Raw genomic sequence first — 27,670 nt, forward strand, 5'->3', positions numbered from 1 at the left:
CTTTCCTCTTGTTAAACCCACTCCATTATCTCTATCCTGGCACGGCCTCTGAGGTCAGTCCCATTAGTAAAGCCTCTGCGGGGTCCTGCAAAGGACTCATTTCTCAGGGACAGGAATTGGGGTCTTGCCCTAGAGGCTCCCCATCAAGGCATCTCTTGGGGCCCCTGTGTCTCTTAGCGCTCCCCACATCCAAGCCCAGCTCCTTCTCCACTCACTGAGGCATTGCCTGCCTTTACTTCATGGCTGAGTTGAGTCGAGGGTCCTCGGTTTTATTCTCCTTGCTTTTCTGCTCCTGTTGGAAGCACCTTATAAAAAGTCTCTGTCGTCCCAGGAGTAGTACTTGGAAATAAATAACAACCCATCAAAAGTAGAGATGGCAGGTTTTGCTTAATAGGTATTAGCACTATATTTTACCAAAACATCTATCTTGCTCTTGGTAATGTCTTATCTTTGCCAAGTGCCCATCCTGATAAAGTGTTATTCCTGTCAAGCTGAGCTTCTCATAAAATCATCTATCCCGCCCCCCCCCCCCCATCTATCTGATAAAACCTTATACTTTATTTCTGATTTCCTCCTGAGGGATGGTTTGGATTTGTCAGGAATAAGTGAAAAAAAAGGGATGATGAGAGTTCCCCCTCCCCGCCTTTTTTTTTGGTCCCTTTGTTTCCATATAGATACTCATGAGAATTGGAATATAAGTAAGTCAAACTGATAAAAGGGGTTTGGAGACTCTGAGGAAGGGAAAAGAAGATCGAGGAAAGGAAGGCAGGCTTTTGCTTGTTTGCTCTTGTTTTTAATTTACAGTTGAGCTGAGGACAACGGCATTGATTTAGGTGATGTGGCAGTTGGCAGGAGAGGGATGTGATTGAGGGGATCAGCCACATTGACAAAAATACTTGCTTTCCTCCTCTTTTTGAAATGTGTTAGAATATTCTTTGTGGCAGCTACTCATGCTGTTGGTGGGCTCCATGGCCATTGCTAACTTTAACCCATGCCAGCGAAGAGCCTTACTGGTCTTTGATCACTCATTCTACTGGCCTGCCTTCCAGCCCCTTCCTTTTCGTGTCTTATCAGATATAACTGTATCATGAACACTGCAGGCCAGAGTTGGGTTCTCTGGGTGCAGTGTGCCTTGCACACAACGTGATATCTGCAGGCAGTTGGGTGAGGTTTGTGTGAAGGACAGTGGCTTTGTCTCAAAACCAGTTGCCTATAGAGGAGATGGGTTTGTCTGAGGGCCCAGAGAATATGATGCAGCTCAAGCCAGTCCTCACTGACACTAGATCTCCTGAAACACCAGAAATGGGAGCAAGGATGTTTCTCCTTTGTTAATCCTCACTGCCATGCAGTGCAGAGGAAGAGAGCTTTTGCTCAGATTTGGCATGTGCCTAATTTCAGAGCAGCAAACAGTGCCATTCCCAATATAGGGCATGAAGAGCACTCGAGACTTTGAGTCCTGTTTTACATTGAGTTTTCCTGTTATAGACCCCGGGCATTCCTGAAAATGCTGTCCTCCAAACCCAGAGGAGAATAGCAAAGTCTGAGTGTGCTGTCGGTAAGCCCCCCCTCTCTCCCTAGGAGGGGAAAGCACCACAGTTCATGTCGTATGCAGTTTGATTAAAGACACACTCAGGATATAAGGCAGTCATTCTTTTGGATCCTTTGTACAAGAGTCCCTCTTTTCCATAGAGCTGACTTTCACTGCGATACTCCACCCCTGAAATAGGTTAACCTAGAAGCACTGGGGAGGGAGAATCTAGGAGCAGGAATGGATGGGGCTGGGGTTTTGCTGATTTGCCTGGCGTCCTTGAAACACCTGTTGCCTGCCAGGGAAATCATCCCTCTGCAATCCAAACCAGATATTACTGTCAGCACTCCCCATTAAAAAAAAGAAATTCCTTTTTGTTAAATTAATATGGCTACCAAGAATGACAGTTTGAGTTTTATGGCAAGTAGGGATTCGCATATTTAGAAAAGGATAGCTTTCAACATCCTTAGTGTGACAAATGTAAGAATTTTAAAACCTTGCTAGAGAGTCATCCCATGTGGCTCTCTTAATTTGAACAAGATTTTAGTTAAAAAAAAAAAAACTCATTCAAAATTTTTACTGTAAAATATGATTCTCCCCAGCACATATGATTTTCCACTCTTGGAACGTATTGGTAGGATTTTATAAGGACCATGAATATTTCATATAAAATAACACATTTATTGCTAGGATTTGCAAAAAAATTAGATCAGTGGAAAGATACTTAGGTAATCTTTCATCTTGAGTACTGCCAAAGAGAAAAATCACAAAGAAATTTTGAAAGATTTCTGGGTTAGGGTCCATGTTGATGACTCTAGGGTGAGGATGGCCAGTTCATGCTTTGCAAAGGATAAAATCATGCTAGTTTTGCTTGTAGTTTTGATGACTCTCCCATTGAAGGAGATTGTGTTCACCTGTTGCATGCCTATGAAATGTGCCTCAAGATCCTATGGAAGGGGAGACCCTGCCTTCCAAACTCAACCGCTGGAGAGCACCACTAAAGCCGGGTGTCTTTGAGGCCATGCCAAAAGGGATTGAAGTCAAGGAGTTAAATGGGGACAGAAGCTAATCAGAGATGTTTGGAGTGTGAATTACGCTCTTATACACTGGTTGGTTTTCCAGATATGGAAAGAATATCTACTTACATTTTCTGGGACACACTGTGTCCAGTGGTGGTTTCCTAAACCATCTGGTGATCTAAGGGAAGAACTGGACCCCACTGCCAAATTGTGCAATTATACAAAAAATAAAGCACTACACACCTCATCCTTTGCCTTGTTTGGTGATACTTTGAATACTACTAACAGAGTCCTTCTGTCCATACTTAGACTCCTTGGACATCGAAGAGTACTAGGAATTGGCCAGATTTAGAAATGGAAAGACTCGTTACTCTGCTGTGAGAACAGTAATTCAAAGACCAACAGCCTCAAACTTTCAGAACTTAGGATATTTGGCAAAAAAGACATTTGAAGCTTTGAGGTCCTTGAACCTAGAGTTTCAAGGAGCAAAACATTGACATCATTGCTCATTAAGATAATACTCTAAGCACTTAGAGCAAAAACCCAGCTATGGAGACAGCAAATTGGTGCTAAAAATGTCTTCATTTCCTTGACTTAAGCTCTTTAAGACATAAGGTTCTGGAAAATACTTTCATAGAGGAGAGAAGTCAAATTGCATCTCGCCTATTAGGACGAAACAGAGCCAGGCTTCTTTCCCTGGCTTTGTGGTTGCAAATTCTTTTTAGAAGCTTGTGGGGAACAGTTTTTTTAACTGTTGTTCAGTCTTTGCCAGAAGATCTCCAAGGTCTTTGCTGGAACTCAAGTTTGCTTTCGTTGCCAAGACAACTTCCAGAAAATCACTTTGGGGAATTTTTGGGTAAAATGTTCCCTGTTTACCCCATAACAAGTGAGCAGCCTCTCTGCTTGTTACTGCTGCCGTTTTCCTCCCCACAGCAGATCTGGTTCCACAGTTCTGGAATTAGGAAGATGCCCAGGCTGAGCCCTGTGTCTTACTCTGACTTGTAAACTGCCCAGAATTGTGCCATCTCAGATGCAGCTGTCACATGGGCATCCAGCAGTCAAAATGTTAAAAAAAAAAAAAAATTTTTTTTAAATGTGAGACTTTTACGATGAAACTGAGTTCTCTAGTTTTTTCTAAAATGACTCTGGCTGCACTATTTATTTTGCAGTTTCAAAACGTATTAAAGGAGGGTGTGAAATTTTGATGTTAATAAAAAGGAGAGCATTGTGTTTAAGCATTTTGTAATTTTTTTTAATGAACACAGTCTTACATGGAAGATGAGAAATTAGAGAATTCATTTGGCTTGAAGTGACCTGTTGATCACAAGAGGGGAGCCTGGAACCAGGGAAGCTGGAAGATCTGGCAGCTGGAGTTAGGGCAGGGAGGCTGCTTTGGAAAGAGCTCCAGATGAGCTCAGAAGGAGAGGCACTGACAGAATCGAAACAACCCCAAGCTTGAAGTAACTAGAACACTGGGCAGCCTAGCCTCTAGGAAATCAGGAAGGTCCTGGGTTACACAGTAGAGCTGTTCTAAGAATACAGTAGAGACTCAGGCCAGGAAACCAGGGCCCAGGGTCGGAGCAGAACTGGAATTAAGTGTGGCAATGCTAAGTCTCCCTTTGCATCTGAACTGTTCCTTAAATTTGCCTTCAGGGGCCAACAGGCGTGCTTGCAAATGGGGTTTATGGTGTCTTATACAGAGGATGGAGGGAAATGCCTAAACCAGTGTTTCTCAACCTTGACTATACAGGGGGACCCCCATGAAGGTGGCCGCTTCTAAAAATGCTAACTAGATCCCCACCTCCAGAGATTCTGAGCTAAGTCATTGGGGATGGGGCCTGTGCACATCAATATTTTGTAAAAAGTTACCCAGGGGATTGTAATGACAGCCAGGACTGAGAACCACTGGCCTAAGGGACCAGGAAACGAAGCAGAAGCTACACAACAATTAGACTGGACTTGTTTAGAGGGGGGATGATCAGGACACATTCTGATGTGGAGCAAAAAGGGGCAATTGATTGAGAGCCAGTGATGCTCCCTCTGCCATTTGCTGCTGGGATGACATTGAACAGGTTAACTCGTGTCTTATTTCTTGTTTTGTTTTCCCATTTCATAGTCAAGCTGAGAGAGTGAGAATACCTGCTTCATTACAGTCTTGCTAAATTAAATGAGACGGCACACACAGCTTCCACACCCTGGACGTGTCCTCACTAGGAACTGTGACCAAGTGTTTGTTGAATTCAATAGATGACCTTGAAGTAGATGGAGTTACTTCTGTACACTGTCAAAAACTGCAAAATGCAGTAGGAATAGGGTTGAAGAACATCCCTGGCATCTGTGAGTGAGGCTGGCAGAAACAGGGAGAGATTGGAGGCCAGGGTTCTTAGGACAAGGGTTCACAAACTAGGCTGGTCCACTACTTGTTTTTGTAAATAAAATTTTATTGGAACACAGCCATGCCCATGTGTCACACATTTCTGTGGCTCCTTTTGTGCTGACCTGGCAGAGTGGAGTACTCGAATCAGAGGCTGCGTTGCCTGCAGAGTAAAAAGTATTTCCTTTCTGGGCATTTACAGAAAAAGCTTGACCCCTGTTTTAGAATAAGATTAAAAGATTTGGTTTGGGATGGAATGTTTGAAATAAGTGAGAGAAGCAAGTGCTTCAAGGATGAGGAAGAATCTGTAGGCCCTGGTGACAGATTGTACGTAGGGGGGATTTTGCTGTAGAAGGGTTAAGGATGCAGTGTCTTCATCATGGGTAGAATGGTGCGGGAGGACAGACTTCCTGCAATCTGGGCATGGTGCAGGATTTTGGTGTCCTTGGCTAGAGACATCTAGGTCTGTCACCACTGGAAGGGCCTGGTAAGAATCCCCTACATGGGTGGCCTCAGGCCTGGGAGGCCCACCCAGGTCCTGGCCCTGCCTCCATTAGTGAGCCCCACAGTCCTGTCCATCTGCAAGTGGTGGGTATCACGGTGCTCAACACTAGCACTCTGGAGAGATCCAGAGAGATTCAGAGCACACAAATTGATTCAGATCATCACTTAGAACGTTTTGGATGGCAAGTCCCTAATCTCTGTCACCACACTGCACGGAGGTTGATTTTCAATTTACCTTTTTTGTTCTCAATCTTAGATGTTTTGATTCTTAATTCAGAGCATTCATCTCAAGTGGATTCAGAGATTCAAATCTGCTGATAAATTCATGTTTGTTGAGAATTTTCGGAGGGAGGAGGAAGATGTTGTCAGCTAAGCTTTTGAATAATGTCTCCTTTGACATTTTAAACTCAAAGTGGGCTGAACCGCACATCAACACGTGTAGGCATTATGTGACCGAGACGTAGCATGTGTACAAATAGACTGTGTGTATCTGAAAAATAGAACCTGGAAGAAAGGTAATAGAGAAGCAAGGGAAAGGGGCTCAGAAATGAGGGATCTTTTCTGCTAATTTCTTTATATGTCCTGCTTCCTGGTTTCATGGAGTGTAGGGTAGGAGGAAAAGGAGTATTTATTTATCTACCCTAATTAGGCCTGATGCTAGGTAATACACACACACACACACACACACACACACACACACACCATTTTTATATATGGAAACACAGTCGCAGAGAGGTTATGTCTTTTTTTTTTTTTAAAGATATTTATTTATTTGACAGAGAGATAGCAAGCACAAGTAGGCGCAGTGGCAGGCAGAGGGAGAGGAAGAAGCAGGCACTCCTCTGAGCAGGGAGCCAGACGTGGGGCTCGATCCCAGGACCCTGGGATCATGACCTGAGCCGAAGGCAGCCGCTTAACCGACTGAGCCACCCAGGTGCCCCCACCCCCCCCCTTTTTTTTAAATAGCCAGTAGACTAGTACATTCATAGGTGGACTACTACTCAGTGAGTGATACAAAGTAATGAGCTATTTTTATCTTTAAGATTTTATTTATGTGTCAGAGAGAGAGGGAGAGAGAGCACACACAAGCAGGGAGAGTGGCAGGCAGAGAAAGAGGCAGACTCCTCGCTGAGCAAGGAGCCCGATGTGGGACTCAGTCCCAGGACCTTGGGATCATGACCTGAGCCGAAGGCAGACGCTTAACGACTGAGCCATCCAGGCGTCCCAAGAGGTTAAGTCTTTTGCCAAAGTTTATTATTAAGTGGAACCATAATTCAAATTCAGTTCCTTCTTCTTCTGAATTCCAGACTCTTACAACTCTACTTGATTTGCTTGCTTTTCTTGGTTATCTCTCCCTCTTCCCCAGCATTTACTATTATAATGAGGCTACTTTTTTTGTATATAATGAGGCCACTTTTTTAAGTAACTGGTAGTTGATTTGCTAGACTAATATTTTATGCCTTTTTTTTTAAGTTCTAGATGTCAGTCCTTCCCTTCATCCCTTCCTCAGATGTTTGTTAAGTACAGGCAGCGTGCCAGGCCCTGGGGATCGAGAACCTAGGTATGGGCAGTGCCACTCAGAGTATGATCTGTGGACTCTTCTTGGTCCCTGCATTCATCAGGGTTCTCCAGAGAAATAGAGGAAGAGGGTGTGCGTGTGCACATGTGCATGTGTAAAGAGATTTATTATAAATAATTGGCTCATGCAGTTACGAGATGGGCCAGTCCCAGGATCTGCAGGGTGAGTTGGCAAGCTGGAGACCCAGGAAAGCTGATGATATAGTTCCATTCAAAAGGATGGCAGGCTCCAGACCTAGGAAGAGCCAGTGTTTCAGTTCAGATCCAAAGGCAGGAGGAAAAGAAAGAATATCCCAGTTTGAAGAATGTCAGGCAGGAGGCAGTCTCTTACTGAGGGGAAGGTCAGCCCTTTTGTTCTGTCAAGGCCTTCAACTGATTGGATGAGGCCCACCCACATGAGGGCGGGCAATCTGCTTAATGTCCTGATTCAAATGTTAAGCTCCTCCAAATACACCCAGAATACTGTTTGACCAAATATCTGGGCACCCCATGGCTCAGTCAAGCTGACACATAAAATGAACCATCACAGTCCCCAAACTGCTCTGCAGCAAGGGAAGTACGAAAGGTAAAAACTGACATTTAAAAGTTAGAAGGAGCGCTCCTGGGAGAGACAAGAGCCCACAGGACGTCACTGGGGTGTGCAGACCACCTCTAAAAAGGCTGGCCTTTCGCTGTCCTAACCCCACCCCTCTCCACCCGGAGGGCCAGAACAAGCCAGACAAAAAGGTCAAGAGACAGAGAGAGGAGTAGTTCAGGAACAAAAGCAGGAGTCAGGATGAATGAAATTAGAATGCGCCGTGAACATGGCTGAGCAGCAGGCCCCTCTTGTGTGGAGCAGCACTGGGATCTGTCAGTCGGGGTAGAGACACAGGGTCCCCGTGCACATGGAGCCAGGGAAAGTCAGAGTGGAGAGGGCCTGCAGCACAGCTCCCGGACGTCCCCTTCCAGAAGCGGAACCTGGCCACGGAAGAGGAAGGCGGGGCCGCCTTGGGATAGCCTACCTTTAGAACAAACCAGAAATCCCAGGTCCACTGTTGATTGAGTACTTCCTGTATGCCAGGCGCAGGGCACAGCATATGTGGTGCCTTTCGTAACATCGGTTCCCTTCCTTGACACCTGGCATTTACTATTTTGTGTGTTGTCTTCGGTGACAAATCTATAGAGCTTTAAAGGGGAGAAGACACCTGCAGACCTTTAAGAGCTAGGTTTGGTTAAAGCCATCTGGGGTCTAAAGAAGAGTAGACTGTTGATCTAGCATTGCCTCCTTTGCCACCCCTGGAATTGTAATCGCTTGGGGACTACATAATTATGCCTTTATTTATAAGCACGTAATCAAAGAATTATAGGCATGCAAAATGGGGGGGCTCTCGGGGGAGGAGTCAAAGGAAGTGATGTGGTCTGCTCCTCCACTTTGCCTCCCGATGAACTTGGACCTGCCTGAGGCTGAAGAGAAGAAGTTTCAGAGATGCCACGGGTCAAAAATAAGCCAACGGTTGTTGGCCCTTTTCTCCCATATACTAGAGAACAGCCCTGTGTTGAGAAAATGTACAGCCTTTGACCCCCTAATTTATGTCATCAATGTATCCTACCCCAATACCACCTCCTCTTATTGGAATTATTGCCCACCGGGAGGCAGAGTGCTCAGAGCTTTGTATTTCCGTATCTTAAACCTCCCATCATGATTGTGAGGTTAGCAGTCCTGCTCCTGTGTCAGAGCTCCGAGCATTTAAGTAATCCCTCCAAAAGAACAAATTTCTGGTTCCCCCTTTGTTGTGAATTTTCCAGAGCTTCTGGGACCCTGGTGTATTTCCAGAGCTTGCTGGATTCCTCCCCAAATGTCCCCAGGGTTTTTTTTCATAAGGACGAAGACCCCACAGGCCTCAGAGCATCTGTAGCTGTAACTCTGAGCATAAAAGCGGGAGCAGGGCCCCCTACAGTCATGGAGACCTTAGTTGCAGTCCCACTGCACCACAGTGGCAAAGCTTAAATGTTTCGAGTCTGTTTCCTTATCCGTAATGGAGACATCAGTTGCTACCTGCTTTGGCTGTGATCACCCAAGACATTATCAGCGTGAACTACCCAGCACTGCCCACATCTGTGGCAGACCCCACACAGAAGCGTCACTCTGCCCGCTGCCGGAAGCTGGATGCCCATCTCCTCCCACCCTTGCTTGAAGGGTCGATGGCAGTTGAGCAAAACACAGTTGCCGCTAGTGGCCTGTTTGTTTCCATCCTCGGTGGCACTGATTTGGTTTTTACCAAACAGGGAAACAGGTTTCAAAAGCCGGGGTCGGAGCTTGTGATTGGCCAGCTCAGTGACAGTACAGCCCTCATCAACCTGTGATTTCATATACCCACACACTCCGCCTCGGCCTTTGATCTGTGGTCCCGGGCAGTGGAATTCAGTGAGTCCGAGATGCCACATTAATAGGAGAGGGCCAGGAGCTCAGGCGTTTAACCCAAGGCGATGAAGGGGGAGAAGAGTGAGTCATGTTTGTGAAGGCTCACAAGACATGTCACAAGGTTCTGGGCAGAGGCCGGGGCAGTACATCGGCACAGGTGAAGCCTGCGGGGTGTAATTCATTGCCTCCTTTGATCCTCAAGTTTTGTGAGTCACAGAGATGCTCTGGGACGGTTTGGAAGCTCAGTGGGGTCTGGGCAGGAAGAAGAAGAACTCGAAGTATGAAAAAAGAGAAATTGCAGATTTTTTGGGCAGGCAGCTAAGAGGGGATAATTTTCTAGAGATGTCGTTTTTGCTTGGTCGCCTCGAAGGATCCCGGCATTTCGGCAGCACAGGAGCAGAGAGGAGGGACAGCTTTGGCTGTGTCCTGTCCCTGGTGCACCTGTATACAAGGTGTGGCATGCTAAGTATCTTTGGGAAATGGGGATTTTACATTAATAAAATTTTAAAAAAATCCATAGTTCTCTGTAGGGCTGATTATGAAGCTGTTTAAGTGGAGCATGTACAGGTTCAGGCCTAAGACAGCCGTGGGTACAAATTCTGACTCCACTGTGTTCTGGTTGTGTGACATTGAGAGACCTCCTATCCTTTCTGTGTATGATATAAATGGAGTGTTGCTGGCAACAGTGACTGCTTTTCTGGGAATACCTTGAAGTTAATTACACTCCTTTCTTCTCCTTTATTGCACTTGATTATTTGACTCTTGGCTTGGACACATGTATCCACCCTGTGGCATCTATCAGATGGTATGATACGTTACCACAAAGATAAGTATGGCCTGTGCTTTGTTCTCATTGAACTATCAGCCTTCACAGGAAACATCTGCTAAAACAATTGACCAAGTACAGTATGGTAGTTTGTTTTTCAATAGTGATATGTACAAAAATAAAATGTGTTAGAACAGCCTGAAGATTTTGCCTGCACACTGAAGAAGGCTTCCCCGGGAGCTGAGGCTTCTGAAACAGGGTTTTGAAGGATGAATAGGAGTTCCCATAGGAAGGAATAAATAAACCTTGTCATTATTATTGTCTGTTCTTTTTACTCCTTTTTGCTCTCTTCCACTTTCTCCTTTTCCTCTTTCCCCTCTACCTGCTAGTCCTTCCTTCACATTCCTATTTTATGGAGAACAAGAATGTCCACCTGGAAATGTTCCAAGCAGGGAAGGGAAGACGGTGTATTTAATTGGGAAACATTATGATTGTCTTCTCTAAACAGCATGTGCATTTTTATCACCGCAGTTAAGTCCTTCTGTTCTCAGCTTTGTCCCCAGGTCAGTCTGGATGCATTTATTTGTCACTCTGTTGCCACCCACTTGCCCTGGTCAGTGGGATTGTGAAAGGAGCCTCCCGCGTAGAGACAGATGCGTGGGGTGTCGGGCGGGGCTCGCGGGGTGTTTCGCCCCGGTTAACCTGGTCTTTCCCCCGCCCTCCTCCCCCAGATGGGAAGCCGGTGTCCCTGTCGCCGCCGGAGTCGCCGCCGCACAGCCCCCGGTACGCCGCCGCCGGCCAGCGGGAGCGCGAGAGCCTGGAGGTGCGCGTGCGCGAGGTGGAGGAGGAGAACCGCGCGCTGCGCCGGCAGCTCAGCCTGGCGCAGGGCCGTGGCCCGGCGCACCGCCACGGCAACCACTCCAAGACCTACTCGGTGGAGGAAGGAACCGGGGACAGCGAGAACCTTCGCGCCGGCATCGTGGCGGGCAACAGCTCCGAGTGCGGGCAGCAGCCGGTCGTGGAGAAGTGTGAGGTAAAGAGCATCCGGAGGCCCCCTGGCCCTCCGCCCTCGCAGGTGCCACCGGGCAGCCGCGCCAGGTGCCCGGAAAGGGCCGGCATTCTTGACTCGGGCCCGAATGCGAATCCGGCACCGCCCCTAACCTTGCTGTGTGTGGCCTGGCCAGTCCTTTAGCCTCTCTGAGCCTTGGTCTTCCCATCTGAGAAATGGGCGCAAGAGGGCCTCCACCACAGAGATGTTAAGAGGAGCAAAGGGATGGAAACTACCGCTTGTTTCTTGGCGGTTCATTGTGACCCACTCGGGATTTCTGCACCTAGCTGTCATCCATCCTGGGGATGCTTCTTACTTATACTACAGTGTGAGTGGCGCACATGGAGTTGTGGCCCTGTTGGGTGGTTGCCTTGGCCTCCTTCTTACTTTAGAATCAGCTCCTGGAGTTCAGAACCAGAGACTTGTTGCTTCCCTGGGGTGGTGATTTAACTTTCGTGGCTTCATATCCTGGCCGCCGCCCCCCCCCCCCCCGCCTCAGAGTGTGCTTTCTGTGTTAGTAATTCTTTGGACATCTGGAAAACTTACCACTCCCTCTCCCTCCCGTCGTCATCCTTCCCATTTGTACATCCGTGCTTAGGTCTGCCCTGAGCACACATACACACACGCACACACACATGCTCACATTCTGTTTCTTCCAGTTCCCCTTCCAGGGACAGGAATTAGAGCAGCCCTGTTAAGAGCAAAGCCTTATGTGACCCAGACAAGCCTGAGTTCATATCCCAGTTCTGGTGCTTTCTGCTGTGGGTGCTTGAGCAAGTTACCTAATCTCTCTGAACTTCAGATATCTCATCAATAAATTTGAGAAAAGAAGTTCCTGCTTCATGGAGGATTTATGAGAAGTAGATGGGATGGGTCATATAAAGCCACAGACAGTGCCTGGTACATAGTATGTTCTCAATTATGGTATTTTTTGAGGTTTTTTTTTTTTTTGAGAGCATGTATGCGAGCAGTGGGGATGAGGGTTGGGCCCAAGTGGGCTCCACGCTCAGCACAGAGCCTGATGGCGGGGCTCGATCCCACAACGCCAACACCATGACCCGAGCCTAAATCAGGAGTTGGACGCCCAACCAACTAAGCCACCCAGGCGCCCCATCAATTATGGTTAATTTTTATTTTTAGTTATCTACATTACCTGCTGCTGCTTTATTCCATTTCTTGGGCACATTGTCAGAATGTGGGACTTCAAACCTCCCTGAAAACACCTGGCGGACTGTAATATGTTGTTCATGTGAGGGTGGTTATTATGTTGCTGATACTATATAGTCTGTCACAAGGGAATGGGGGGCTTACTAAGCAGCATAGACTCCATTCTGGAGAAGGTCAGCAGTGAATGAGGAGAGCCCCCTGGGTCTAGTAGAATTTCTCATGGCTTCTCAAGCCTGGTTGAGGTGTGGAGAGGTGGACAGTGGTGGATGGAGCCTGTCCAGTGAGGAATGGACATGTGAGTATATAAAATGTGAAGTAAAACATTGTCCTAGCAAGAAAGAATGCAGGACATGGTGAGTTGATCAGTCTGGAAGTCCAGAGAACCTGGACCGGGAAATGGTTGCACTGGATTATCATTCATTCTTTCGTTCAGCGGACAGTCCCTGAGCCTCTGTTACGTGTCTCACACTGTTGGCCGTGCTGGGAAATATCAGTGAACAAAAAAAGAGACAAAACTCCCTTTCTTGTTCTCCTGCTGAGGTGGGACATGGAGAAAGAGATGCTCAAGAAATTGAGAAATTCAAATGTCAAGAGGTGTTAAATGCCGTGCCTTGGTTCAGCCCTGCCCACGTGCCAGGTCCCGTCCATTTATTCCTCCACAACCATCGCCAGTGGCCTGAGGTCCTAAACGTCTCTTTCTTACATCTTCAGCAGTGCTAACAGACTCCCCTGCTTCTGGCTGGCTTGGGAGGACCCTAATTTGGGGAACTTCCCTTCTTGCCTGGGAGAAGGCTTGCTGGCATTCTTGCAGGTTCTCTGCTCTCTGGTTATGGCCCTGGTGTCCGTTCAGAGTGGGCGACAGAACCCTGCCCACTAGGTGGGACGGCCTAGGGGGAGGAAGTGTATTTACGTTATTATGAGTCAGACTGACTCAAAGCACTGACTGAGAATCAAGGAGGTAAAAAATGGCAATGAGAAAGGAAAAAAGGAGTCGGGGAGACAGGCGGAGCAGTGGGGGAAGGTGGGGGTGGGGACTTTCTCTTCCTACCACGGTCTGTCTCCCCAGTGCTGTTTCCTGAGAGACACATCCTATTTCTAAAGAGGGCTTCTGCCCGGAGTGCCCCACAGAGTAGCGTAGACAAAACCGCTCCTAAAGCTGGGAGACCCGAACCTAAATCCTGGCCCCATGCCCACGTAGTGCCCTACGTGGCACTCAACAAGTTATATCATTTTTCCATGTCTCGGTTTCCTCGTTTGTAAATTACCAAGAAAAATCAAGTTCCTGCCTGGTTTGTACTACGTCAGTGGTGACCGCAGATATTAGAGCCGGAGGCAAACTCTAAAAGAGTTGTTATTGGCATTAGATTTCATGGTGAAATATCAAAATATCCCACCTGACAGTAGCTTTGCATCTTACTTCTCCTTATGCTTGAAAAGTCTGGAGGCCTTTTTCAATAGGGATGTCCATTTTGGGGACGCGGGCTTCGGTGATGTTTCACTCAGCTTACTTGCCTGGCGTTCCCAAGGTCATCTCGTCCATGATGACTGCCACAGCTTTGGTCCTGTCTCCACATTCCAGCTGACAGGAAAGCCGCGGTGTTAAAGTGGGGCACGCCGCCTCCCTTTCATAACACGTTTTAGACACATCACAATCTGTTCCTCTTGGGGCACACTGACAGAAGAACTTCCCTGTAGGACTACCAGGAGCTGCCACCTAGCTGCAAGGGAGCCTGCAAAAGGTAGGTTTTTATTCAAGGAAGCCACGTTCTCTGCTAACAGTTTGGAGCGCTGCTTCTAGAACAGATGTCATGGTTACAGTGAACATTCTTTATCACGTGGGCTGTGCCCAAACTTGGTGGTCAATTAGAATTACATACCAAAAATGCATATTCATGGGACCCACCCTAGACCTACTCATCAAGAATCTCTGGGTGTAAGTTGCAAGAGCATGAGCATTAAAAAAACAAAAACAAAAACAAAACTGTGCAAGTGATTCTGAGATAGTAGGGGTTGTTTGAAAGCCACTGCCTGAAGCCACAACCCAAACAATGGGGTGCTCTTCATGCCCGTTCTCTTTGAGAGATGAAGTAGCAATATAGGAATTCAGACCTGGGGATTGTTGATTCTTCTCATAATTTAGTTTTTTATCTTTTGCACCTGAGAATTAAAGTTTCCTTCGTTTTTCTTCTCTTTGCCTGTCTTGATAATGTTATTTCCTAGACCCTTGAAGTTAGTTTTGGTAGAATTGTCTGCGTTGCAACCCTGGTCCCATTCCAAGCCACCACAGATAAATTTGAAAGTCTTGATCTGCTGGCAGCTTATTTCGAGGTGGTCTCCTCTGGGGACACCTTGACCTTGAGATGCTGACTTCATACCCATTCCAGTGTAATACTTTCTCTGTCGCCATTGCTTAGCATCTTTAAGGATTTTAGTGAAGAAGCCATAGAAGCAAACAAGAAACGTCAGTCAGCGAAGTCAAAATAGAAGCCTCCCTTCATCGAGACACTTGGCGATTACAAGCGCCGAAGCCGGTCCTGACGCCCTGTCAGAGCTCAGCACCTCGTCACGGAGGACGTTGTGAGCCTCCCTCATTGCACTGAAACTTCTCTGGGGTATGACAAGTATTTCTGAAAAGTCTTCTGTAATGATGCCCAGGCTGTCAGCCGAGGTATCTGGTGATGGAAACAATGGGCCCTCTCCAGTCCTGGTGCCCTCTTACCGCTCTTAATTATGTGGCCTCCAAAGAGCTGTTGTAGTCTTGCCTTTCTCTGTTGTCAGGGCAGTGGTGTTTCAGCAACAGACTGGTTTCTGCATGCTGTGGAACTTCTGCAGCAGAGTCATCCTCTGTGCTGTCTGCTTGGGCCTGCGGCTGTCTGGATAGGTGCACTTTTCTTGCACTTCTGGTTCTGGTCCGTTCTAGCATCAGCTCTGCTACAGCAGAAAAGTCACTGGGACTGGGGTCCGAATTCCTGACTGGGAGTCTTTACTTTGTCAGTCACTAGTCGTATGACCTGGGGTAATTCAGCGACTTTCTTAGAGTCTGTGTCGTCATTACAAAAATGAGAATTTATAATCTGCTCTTCCCAGTGCAGTTGTGAGGATGAAAATGGGCTAGCAGGTGGGAAACCAACTCTGGAGGAGCATCACTTACTCTGCGTGTTCCAGTTACCTAATGCTGCCTAACAAACACCTAAAATGTTGCAGCTTAAAACAACACAGGTCATTTTATTAGCTCTCATGGTTTTTTTGGGTCAGGGATTTGGGAAGGGCTTTGGTGTGCAGTTCTTGTTTGGAGTCCCTTATACACGTGTTGTTAGTTTGTGGCTGGAGCTGAACAGTGAGGGCTGGGGCTGTGGGCGCTGACACTGCGTCCCTCTTCCCTGTCATAGACTCGGGGCCTCTCCATGTCTGTCTCTGTGGCCAGCTTGAACTTCCCTACAATATGGCGGCCCCAGGGCACTAGGCCGCTTCCCTGGCCGCCGAAGACTAAATACAAGTGTTCCAGTGATGGAGGCAGAACAGAAACATTTTTTATGCCCTGGCCTCCGAGTCACATAGTGTCACTTCTGCTGATAGTGAAATCTTTTCATTGGAAGAGGCTCAAAATCTCACCCAGTTTCACAGGGAAAAGTACATACCCCATCTCTCAGTGGGAGGAATGCCAGAGAATTGGCAGATGTCCTTGAATACAACAACAATTGATGCTGTTACCATGGGAGGTCAGGTGAATGGTGCATTCTCATGTGAGACCACCATTATGGAAGTCTGTCTCTCCTCCTCCGTCCTTTGAGCTTCATTTCTTGGTTGTAATGTAATAGTGATAAAGGTTAACATTTACTCAGCCTTTAAAGTGGATCAGACACTGTGCTAAAATTTACATAAAATAATTTACATAAACTATCTCATTCAATCCACACAGCATACTTTCTTCATTTGACACATTAGAAAGTTTCAATAATTATTTCAAAGTCCTGCTACCAGAAGAGATGGAGCTCGAATTTAAACCTAAGCAGTTTGCTTCTAGAACCTGTACTTGGGGAGGGGGAGGAGAAATGCCTGGGTGGCTCAGTCAGTTAAGCGTCTGCCTTCAGCTCAGGTCATGATCCCAGGGTCCTGGGATCGAGTCCTGCATCAGGCTCCCTGCTCAGCGGAGAGTCTGCTTCTCCCTCTACCCCTCCCCCTGCTTGTGCTCTCTCTCTCTCAAATAAATAAAATCTTAAAAACACACACACAGCTGCTTGTGTGTGCGCTCTCTCTCTCAAATAAATAAAATCTTAAAAACAAAACAAAAAAAGAACCTGTACTTGGAACCATTGCCTTACCACTCTGTGAATTAGAGCGTCCGGGACCCACACTCCCATGAGCTTAGAGCCCCAGTCCTAGTCTGTGCCTGGCAGGTGCCTCATCTCAAAGGCTTCAGGGTTACCGGGCACGATGGGGGTCATCTTTCACCTTGGGGGCTACAGCAGCTCCGTGGGGGTAGTCATTTCTCAGTAGGTCGAGGCAAGGATGTATCTGTTCTTTTAAAAGAAGTTATATTTAAAATTGCCTTCCAGATTGTGAGTATTTATTAGCTCAGTACGGATGTACTATTTTGCTTTAGCCATTATGTTTATAAAACTGGACACCTTGTGCCTTCATTTCCTGGGCCCCTAGAAGCACAGCATTTTGATCTATTGCTTTTACTTCATTTTAGAGAATTTTATGAAATAACTCAGCAGTGGAGGGGTTTTGCCTGCCACCTCTCATATTCACGTGGCTATCAGAAGATAGTGCTGTAGCATTTGGATTCACATTTTATTAGCCTCATAGGTGGTCTTCCGGGCTCCTTCAAGGATGTAAGTGTGCTAAAATAGTTTCCCTAAATGTCAGGCCCTGGAGTTAGGGAACATTATAGTTGGAAGAAACCTAGCAGGATTTTCTTCAGCGATTTTGGGAACCCTTGCTCCTGTAGTGGTTACTTAGGTTACCTCCCCTACCCAAGTCTAGTAGTTATTGATGGCTTCATCATTGATGGCTTCAAGTTATCCCCCAAACCTAATGACTTCAAATAGCAAGCATTTATTTTGTCGTACAGTTTGAGAATCAGGAAGTCTGGAAGCAGCTTGTACGTTGTGTCTGGAGGGTTCTCCTACGTTTGCAGTTACAATTTCTGCCAGGGTGGCTGTCATTGGTAGGCTTGATCTGCTTCGGAGATGGCACGCTGGCGTGGCTGGGACCTCAGGTCCTTAGGATTGCTTGCGTGTTCTCGCACTGTAGCAGCTCGCTGTCCCCGGAGTAAGGGATCGAGCAGAACAAGGCAGAGGCCACAGTCTTCCCTGTGACCTTGCCTTGGATATAATACACTGTTAGTTCTGCCAAGCTCTATCAGTCATACAGACTGACCCTGATACAGTGTAGGAGAGGCTCTACCAGGGCTGCAGGGATCACTGGGGACAGTCTTGGAGGTGGCCACCACACCATGACCCTGACTAGGGGTCCCGTCTCTTACAGCCTCCTGTCTGTGCTTACTCCAAAGGAGTCCTGCCCTGATCTGCTTTCTGTATCATGCTCTCTTATTACATGTTATTTCTTTTGAAAATGTGCCATTAACAACAACAACAAATAAAGATGCAACCGTCTCATTTTAAAGATGTTGACGGTAAAGCAGAGCAAGATAAGAAGTCTGTCCTGGTTTTTGCACAGTAGCTCCCATGGCCCAAATAATGAATGATTCCAGTGGCTCATCTCCTCTTTCCTCTGTCTTCTGCCCTCTTGTATGGGAGGTGGATGAAGGCGGCACCAACATTTGACACAGCAGAGGGAGTTGGGCAGCTCTGAAAGCCCTCCTTTCAACCGTGAGGGAAGGACTATCCCAGTCCTTACTTGAAGGACAGTTGGGGTAAGGGCAGAAGGAAAGAAACTGACGCCTGACTTTCAAGAATATTTAAGGCTCAAGGCCTTGAATGTAGAGCCTTCAGCATACTCTAGACTCTTATAGGAATAATAATTAATACTACTGATTGCTGACGCCTCTCTTCTAACTTACATGACCCCAGGCTCTAATCCCTTTACGTGAATCATCTCAGTTAATATGTCCAGCAGACCTTGACAAATTCTTACCCCCCGCCTTTTTTTAATAGATGAAGAAACTGAGTTCCCAGCAGGTGCTGGTATATCTTGAGAGATGGGGAGGAGTTTGATATGTGAGGTGAAGCACCAGGGCATCCCAAACTGAGAGCACATTATGGAAGCAAGGAAACCTCTTGAGTCTTCCAGGTTGATCAGAGCATGAGCACCGTGAAAGGAGGAGGCAAGGCGTTGGTGATCACGTCTGCTTTCACTTTTTGTGCAAGTATCTGGTACCAGACACTGCACTTGTACATGTGTTAGCTCCTGGACTCAATTATCGTAAAGTTTTAACTAGGGAAGCCTGAGCTTAGTGAGGCCACATAGCTGAAAAATGTGGGTCTCCAGTTATAAATCTCTTTTGTTTTTAATTGTGGTACAACAAAGCCATGTAACCTGAAATTTACTCTCTTAAAAATGAAGTGTGCATTTCAGTAGTGGTCAGTGTATTCCCATCGCTGTGCAACAGATCTCTAGAACGTTATCATCTTGCAGAATAAACTATACCCGCTCCCATTTTTCCCTCCCCTCCCCTCGCCCCAGACCCTGGCAACCACCATTCTGCTTCCTGTAAATTTGTCTCCTATAGGTACTTCATATAAGTAGGATCAAACGGTACTTGTCTTTTGGTGACTAGCTTATTTCACTTAGCATGATGTCTTCAAAGTTCACATTGTAGCGTGAGACAGGATTTCCTTCCTTGTTAAAGCCGAATAATATTTCATTGTATGTCTGGACCACATTTTGTGTACCCATTCATCTGACGGTGGACACCCAGGCTGCTTTCCCTCTCTTGGTATTGTGAATAATGCTGCCATGAACATGGGTGTGCGCACCTCTCTTGGAGATCTGCTTTCAGTTCTTTTGGATATATACCTCGAAGTTAGGATGGCTGGATTATATGGTGATTCTGTTTTTAATTATTCCAGGGACCACCATATTCTCTTCCACAGCAGCTGCACCATTTTACACCCCCAGCAACAACACACAAGGGTGCAGTTTCCCCACATCCCTGCCACACGTTGTAAATCTTAATACATATACTCTTCTGTTTCCTCTGCTAGAGAAGTCGACTGCAGACAGATCACAAGGGACTTTGAAAGAATACATCATGTGGCCATGTCACACCTCCACGTTTGCCTCCCTGCCCTGTACCACCCCCGGCTTAGGGTGCTGTGAAGTTTCACATGCAGTTTGTGAAGGCAGGTCCTTGGGGCCGGAGTCTGAAGATGCTGGGGTTTATTGGCAGTGGCTGCCCCAGGGGGGGCGGCTCTCTGCAGCCAGGCGGATCCTGGCCCCCAGGGCAACACAGACCTCACTGAAGGGCATTTGGGCAGCCTATCACAGCATCCGCTGTGCTCAGGGGGTTGCAGGTAGCCCCCTGAGTGTTCTCTCTGCTTCCAGCTTCCTTGCTCCCTTCCCCACCCCCACCCCTGCACATGCACACAGAGCTAATCTTCTCAACTGGTAGCTCGAGTGAGTCTTTTAAAATTTAAGTCGGAGCATGCCATTTCTCAGCTTTGAACCCTCAAGTGGCTTCTCTCTTCACACTTTTTGCAAAGGCCCATGCACTCTAGAAGGTCTGCCTTACTCCCCAGCTTTCTCCTTGTGGACTCATTGCCACACAGCCTGGTCTCCCTCTTTTGCTCCCTTCTTTTCCCCAGCACCTACGAGGGAGTCTGGCACAGAGAAGTTGCACTGTTGACACTTGCAGAATGGCCATGTGTTTTGGCAACGTGTGCGGGCTTTTTGGGTCAGGGGCGTCATTCTGTAGGTAGGAGCGTGGCGTGTGCCGTCCGTGGCAGGTCAGTATGTGCCTGTGTTCAGACAGCCCACCTGTCCCAAATGTGAGTCTTCTGTAGCAGTGAAGCTTCTGCTTGACCCACCCTAAAATCAGCCTCACCCTTTTCGTATGTTCTTCACGTAGCATTTGGGTATCTGACTGCTAGGGGTACTCTGTTGTTTGTCACACAGAGAAGCCCTAAAGCAGGCCGGAAGTATGCAGGGTGGAGAATGCCAGGTGGTTCATTCATGTGTTCTCTGTTTCTTAGGCCTTGACTATGGAGAAGGTGCTCGAAGTCCCCATTCGCGGTGTGGCCCTTCGCTGTCTTCATACTGGCCTACCTCACTGAGCCCCTGGCAGCATGGATACCATTACAATCAGGAGGTGTCCACTCTTACTTGTAAATTATTTTAATTTTTTTTATAGATTTATTTTTATTATTTTAGAGAGAGCAAGAGTGAGTGTGAGCAGGGGGAGGGGCAGAGGGAGAGGATCCTAAGCAGACTCTGTGCTGAGCACAGAGCCCATTGTGGGGCTCAGTCTCACAACCCTGAGATCATGACTGAGCCAAAACCAACAATTGGACCCTTAAGCGACTGAACCCCCCAGGCATCCCTATTTTTAATTTTTTAATCAAAATATAATTGATACACGATAGGAGGTGTCTACTTTTGTCTTCTACAGGGTTGAGATAATTTTGTCTTTGGGGTCCATGGTTTAGTATTTAGAGGAGACAGAACTTGATCACTGACTTCCCAAAAGAGTAGAGATGCGCTGGAGGTTTGTAAGATGAGTTTAGGCGGCTCATCAGCAATACATTGCTTTCATTTTCACAGTTCTTTGTGTGTCTTATTGAGACCCGGTAGCATGGGCTTAACAGCAGGACTTTGAATTCAGCCCCTCGATTTGCCGCCGACTGGCTGAGCCACGGGACGTTGGATGAGAATGTCACCACCCTGTCTCACTCTTCATCTTGAATTTTGGAAAATGCTGGATATTAGGAGGACTCTACAGGAATCCCGCCTTCTCCGTGGTTTCACTTTCCACAGTTACGGTTACCCGTGGTCAGCTGCAGTCTGATCCTCCTGACGATTCGTCAGGTCCTTAGTAGCCTGACGCTGTGTCAGAAGGCTGGCATCGGACCCCTGACTATAACTCAGCACCTCGGCATTTTATTATCGCCCATCATCCCAGGAAGAGTGGGTGAGGTAGAGTAAGATACTTTGAGAGAGACCGCAGTCATGTAACCTGTTACGGTATATGGCTATAATTGTTTTATTATTAGTTACTGTTGTTAATTTGTGCCTAATTTATAACTTAAACTTTATCATGGGGATGCATCTGTAGGAAAAAAACAATCTATATAGGGTTCAGTAGTGTCCACAGTTTCAGGTGTCCCTTGGAGGTCTTGGAAAGTGTCCCCTGTGTACTACTATATATAGAAATTCTACCCTCCTCCTTGTCTCGAGGATTCACCAAGGATCAGAGAGGTCAAGTCACTTGCACAAGGTCACTCAGCCGGCCAGAGGCAGAGCTGCAGCCAACACCCAGCTCTCCTGATCTCCACGGTTTTGTTCTTGGCACAGAAAAAGCCTGCATCTTGAGTCCTCCTTGCCTCATCCTCACCCTGAGAGAGTCATGAATTCCAAGACCTGGGGACAGTGATGCGTGCTGTCTCTCGTTCTTTTATACAAGTGCAGGAGAAGGTGCTCTCCACTGGAGAGGTATTGGAAACAGATTCTTGGAACACCCCTCATACTCTGTGTGATCACAGCTAACGTCCGGTTGAGTTTTTACCCAGCAGTCTTCAAAGCATTTAGCTAGAGCAGTGGTTCTCAAAGTGTGGTCCCTGGACCAACAGCATCAGCATCACCTGGATGCAGGCCGTCCTCAGGCCCGCATGTCAACCTCCTAGATCAGAAACTCGGGGGAAGTGTTCCCTACCCCCTCCCCGCCCCCATCCCTCACTCTGTCTGAACAAGCCCTCCAGGGATCATGGTGCACACTGAGTTTGAGAGCCACTTATTCCTCATCCTCAACAACCCCTTGAGGATGCGTAGTGTTATGTCCCTGTTGTGTAGCTTGAGGGGGTTCAAGCACAGAGATGTTGAACAACTTCTCCGTATGCTATTCAGGCATTCGGTAAGCAGCGTCCATTCACTAGGGGCACCTTCTTGCTCTCGTTGGATGCTCACAGTGACCCAGCGCGGTGCCCATTTTTAATCTCCATTTTATAGGCAAGCCGGGAAGGCCCAGGGACATGAAGCGATGCTCCACGGTCATATAGCAGCAGCTCAGCTTTGACGTGGCAGCTCAAACCGGATCTCTTCACTCTGGTTGGGTTTTCCCCACAAAGCCACCCCCGCCTCTGGCCCTGGCTGTGTGCTTCTCCCCAGCCGCCTGTCCCCTGGGAGGCCTGCCTCCCCTCCCCTCGTCCCCAGCATGGAGGTCTGCCGCTGTCCTGCCGCTGAGCCTGACTTTTCACAGCACAGGTACTGGTGCTGCAATGGGTTTCCCCTCTCTCCTTGCCGGCAGTGTCCCCGACAGGACGTGCTCGCACTCAGTTGTGCCCCAGACAGAGTGCCTCGCAGGGAGTACCAGGCCCTCCGGGTCCTGCGGCTCCTAGCGTTCCTGGGGGCAGCACAGCTGGGCACAGCACTGATTACTTGTGCCAGGCTCACACCTTGCCTGCCATCCCTTAGTTTCTTCTGGATTTCTTTTGGGACTCTTTTTTCCCCCTGCATCCCTATTTGAAAAAAACCCCGTGGAGATTTTTCTTGTGTGTGTTGGGGTGGGGGCAAGGGGGTGCGGAACACAGAGAATGTTCTTTTTCTGGTTCCAGTGAAGGCTAACAAGCAGAGAGCTACAAATCCCAGCTGGCCCTGAATGTCAGGAGTGACGGTTGCCCTGGTGGAGTCACTGGAATGCCCTCTCCTCCCTGCCGATCCCTGGCATCCTCTTGGTCTAGGTGGCTCAGGCTACTCTGGCTTGCAAGGACACTGAGCTCGCCGGTCTGCGGAGCCTTCCCGATCTCTGATGGGATTGTCTGGGTAGCGGTCGTTCTCCCTCTTCACTTGGCCCTGGGGGACTGATTCACCTTTCTGTCTTCTGAGCACAACACAGGGCCTGGCACGTTAGGGACTCCAGAAATGCCTGTGTCAGGCCTGGATCCTTCTTCCAAGTCCTAGAAGTAAACATCACCCACTTGGCCCTAGTTGTCTACGTCATATCTTCAGGTACAGCTCGTGGATGTGTGCTGAGCACCAGGGTCAGGACTGGAGGGAGTGAGCAGGATGCTCTGTGGGCTTCCTTAGAAAGAACCTGTGGTTCATGTGTCTGAGAACTTTGTCAAGCTGCTTAAAATTTATAAACACAACTCACACATTCTCCAGTGCAATTCTGTTGGTGCTCTCCTGCCTCGTTTCACCTTCGGGATCAGCAGTTTATCTCTGAATGCCTCAGAGCCACCTGTGCTTCCCTTCCAGCCACCAGGACTGATGCAGGGCTAAGGAAGGGTCACTGGAACTGGTCAGGCCCTAGAAGGAAACTGATGGCACACACAGACGAGCTGGGAAGGGTTTGAGGCAGGGCCACAGGCATGGGAGCCAGTGAGGGTGGTGGAGCTCCCTAGAGAGAGTCACTACAACCCCTGGGCCCATAGGGCACGAGGCAGGTGGCCTTAAGGAGCCCAAGAGAGCCGGAACTCTGGGAGAGGGTTTCTGAAAGGCGCAGGGGATCTGACCTCTCTTTCCACCTGCCATCAGGCCTCCCAGTGACCAAACTCAACCAGAAACCCGAGGCAATGGGAGCCCAGTTACTCATTCTGTAAAGTCAGGAGCTCAGGCATGGAGCAAATTAGGGGTACCTGTTTGGGGCAGGAGTGAATTGGAAGAAGAGTGAGTCTGGAGGAGCAGATAACATCATCACCCCCAACCCCCCTCCGAGCTTTGTGACCAGTAAAGGCAAGTATGACATCCATATAAAATATAAGGAATTCTTGTGAGGGGACAGTGGTCACTGAATCTGATATTCAGACCCGTCACTCTGTTGAGGGGAATGTCCCAGTAGGTGTGGCCATTGGTCGGTCCTCTTTAAGTCACTACATGCAAACACTTAAAACCTGGACTTCGTAGCTTCCGAGCCAAGTTATCATGGTGAGACCATATTTGTGACTGTGCTCTTTCAAGGAGCGTTCATCCCTGTCCCCTGTTCACTCCCGGCCCCACAAAAAGTTGGGACCATCCAGAACTCCAAGGCATGTTCACGGCACTCCCGATTTTCTGCATTCCCGGGGAACAGGGCCTGGGCTCTGCGGCTCCGGATGATGAATTTATTCGTGGTGGCAGGTGTATTGGACGAAACTGAAGAGTTTGGAAAATTATGTAAAATGTTTGCGAATGTGCACTCTTGTGCTTACATCTAATGGGCCCATTTTCAAAAGCCCCTGAACCCTGAAGCCCAGACAAAGTTTGATATCTGGGAGGCCATGTGTTTAAATATTTGTGATTCCAAAGAGCCTGATTCAGCTTTTATGCATTCTTGTCCCCTTCCTGGCTATGTCTCCCACGTATAGGCGTTTTCCTATTCATTTCCTTCGTGATTTAAATGGTGACAGTGGCATTCCGCTTTACAGTCTCTCATGCTGAGTCTTTGGGAGATGATATCCAGAGATAAGCGATGGTGTCTTCGTTTTACAGGTGGAGAAATTAAGATATGCATAATATGGTCTAATTTTTTTTTAATTTTTAATTTTTTAATTTATTTGAGAGAGAGAATGAGAGAGAGGGCATGAGATGGGGGAGGGTCAAAGGGAGAAGTAGACTCCCTGCCGAGCAGGGACCCCCCCCCCCCCCGCCGATGCAGAACTCAATCCTGGAACTGCAGGATCATGACCTGAGCCGAAGACAGTTGCTTAACCAACTGAGCCACCCAGGCGCCCCAATATGGTCTAATTTTATGTGAGACGAGGTTGGGTTGGTAGCTCGTGGGTCTGAGTTTCCCCACACGCCCTCTTGCTTCTTTCTGGAAGCTGAATTTCCTCACAACAGCCCTGTGAGCTTTGGGGCAAGGTAATTCTCTATTGTGGGGGCTGCTTTGTGCCTCGTAGGGGGTCGAGCAGCATCTCTGGTCTCTGCCCACTTGATGCCATAGCCCCGCACATCCCCAGGAGTGACCACCGAAAAGGACTCCAGACAGACTTTGTCCGATGTTCTGGGCAGGGCAGGGGGGATGACTTTTGCCTCCTATTGAGAACCACTGGCTTCCAGCAGAGGAATTTTAAATCCTGGCCATCAGAGACTGTGAGTTAATTGGTCTGAGGTGGGGTTGGGGCACAGGATGTAGTTTAAAAATCTTTCCGGTGTTTCTGGTATGTTATAAGGATGAAGAATCTCTGTTCCACAGTTTGAATCCCACCTGTCTAAGCCCGAGTAACTTCCCTTGATGATGTTGTGGGTGGGGTGGTGAAGCAGGCCTGGGAGCCGGAGGTCATTGTCCTGAAAGCCTGTAGGGGAGAGTCCAGTATATCAGAACTGCATTTTTCTTCCCTTCCCCCCCCCCCTTTTTTTTACTTTTTACTTTAAAGTAATTCTAGACTCCTAGGGAGTTGCAAAAGCGGTGCATAGAGTCAACAGAACAGTGTTTTGAACTGGCTGATTAGAATAACGGAGGTCCAGAAGCTGTGCCATTGGGAACCAAGGCTGTGAGTAGTTTCATTAGGTATTGGGTGCTGGAGGGAAAGTACTTGTTCTGCAGTCCTCCCAGGACAGAGCAAGGTGGGGTGGGTATTAGGCTGGTTTCAAGTCAAGGAAGGCTGCACATCAGTAAAAGATACATCGAGAGGTGTGAACCTTTCATTCTTGGAGCTGTTTTGAGAGGCTGGATGACTTTCTGTATGGGCTGCACTAGACCAGGGCTTCTCAATCTCTGTCAAGTTGCTGAAGCTCAGAGGGTAGCCCAGCCTGAGGGAGCCAGCCCTGCCTGGTAGCCTTGAGCTCTCGCTTGAAGAGATAAGCGACTTTGTATCCTATAATTCACGTACAGCCCACCGGGGTGCCAAGGGACCTCCCCTTTGGGAGGCTCAGCTCTAGAGATCATCTCTGCTGTGATTGGAAGGCAGTGTGCCAAACACCACATTCTGCTCTTGGTATTATCCCCTTCCGTACTCCATGACCTCCTGCAGGACGTGCCATGGCCCCTGTATTACTGTGAGTCACCTGATGCCACCACTTTCCCACAGTCACCCTGAGCTAAAGGACAGAGTCAGAGGAGATGGGCCATAAGGTTCCCTTTAATTCTGCCAGTCTTCAGTTCTTAGAATGATGTCCCAGCTGGGGCCCTTTTTATAGATGTACCCTTATAGACGTTCCCATTGGTCTCTTGGCCCAATCAGGCACCCTTAATCTGAGACATCTTGCAAGAACATTTCCCACCTCCGAGCCATTGCTTCTCAGTCTAAGACCCCTGACTATCAGTTCTTCCTTTCGGAATGTATTTCTTTCTTCTCTCTTGTCACCCTTTGTCACGGTCTCCCAGCGTGGGAGTAGGAGACTCACCATTTGCCTGTTTGACCAATTGCCCTTTCTCTAGTCCCCAAAACGTAATTGCAAAGAGCCTTAAGGATTGGTTTCCAAATGATGATTGCTCCATAAACTGATTAAAAGGGCCTTAATAAAACCATCTCAAGTTATTTTCCACAGCTGCAAACTATGCCCTTTGTTTTCTAACGATCCCATAAGAGATCAGGGTGATTTTTCTTTTCCGCATGGTCTGAAGCACCAGGAAGGCCCTCTTCCATCTGTCTGACTTCTTGCCCTGTGTTCTTTGCTTCCCAGACAATCCACGTTGCTATCGTCTGTGCCGGGTATAATGCCAGCCGCGACGTTGTCACCTTGGTCAAGTCTGTCCTGTTTCACAGGTAAGCGTGGCCGTGGTACCCTGTGGGCTGGTGCGTGAGGCTTGGGCGCGCAGCTTGTGCATGTGACTCGTGCATGTGACTTGTGTGTGTGACCGCCAGCCTGCACGCTTCCTCAAGGGCGGGGTATAGAAGAGCAACATTTCTCATCAGTCACTGAAGCTGCCGTGAAAATGTGATTTTTGTCTGAAACCCTGGGGGAGATTATTGTGTTAATAATGTTTAACAGAAGCAATGAGGTGTTGTCCCACAATGTTTAGGATTGTAGCTCTTAGACCTAAGGGGACCCTTTAGGGACACTCCAAATTTGAGGCTTCCATTTCTTCCTTGGCCTTCCGTTGCCTGACAGTCACCAGACCCCTCTGTGTACACGCCCCTATTGATAGGTTGTGTGATGGACTGAACAGTATCCCCGTAAAATTGATCTATTGGAGCCCTCGCCCCTAATAACTCAGAATGCGAACTGTATTTGGAATTGGCC

The 27,670-nt window shown here is 47.9% G+C and overlaps 1 protein-coding gene across 7 annotated transcripts in view; it reads left to right on the forward strand.

Annotated features, from left to right (window-relative positions):
• LARGE1 (LARGE xylosyl- and glucuronyltransferase 1) overlaps positions 1–27,670 on the forward strand; it is a 541,701-nt gene that overhangs the window by 229,824 nt on the left and 284,207 nt on the right. For all 7 annotated transcript variants that reach the window (XM_027592150.2, XM_027592145.2, XM_027592147.2 and 4 more), the window contains 2 exons: positions 10,902–11,203; positions 27,110–27,192. In XM_027592150.2, the coding sequence (XP_027447951.1) occupies positions 10,902–11,203; positions 27,110–27,192 (385 nt within the window). The remainder of the gene's footprint in view (positions 1–10,901; positions 11,204–27,109; positions 27,193–27,670) is intronic.

Source organism: Zalophus californianus, chromosome 9, assembly GCF_009762305.2.
Source record: "Zalophus californianus isolate mZalCal1 chromosome 9, mZalCal1.pri.v2, whole genome shotgun sequence".
NCBI classification, from domain to species: domain Eukaryota; kingdom Metazoa; phylum Chordata; class Mammalia; order Carnivora; family Otariidae; genus Zalophus; species Zalophus californianus.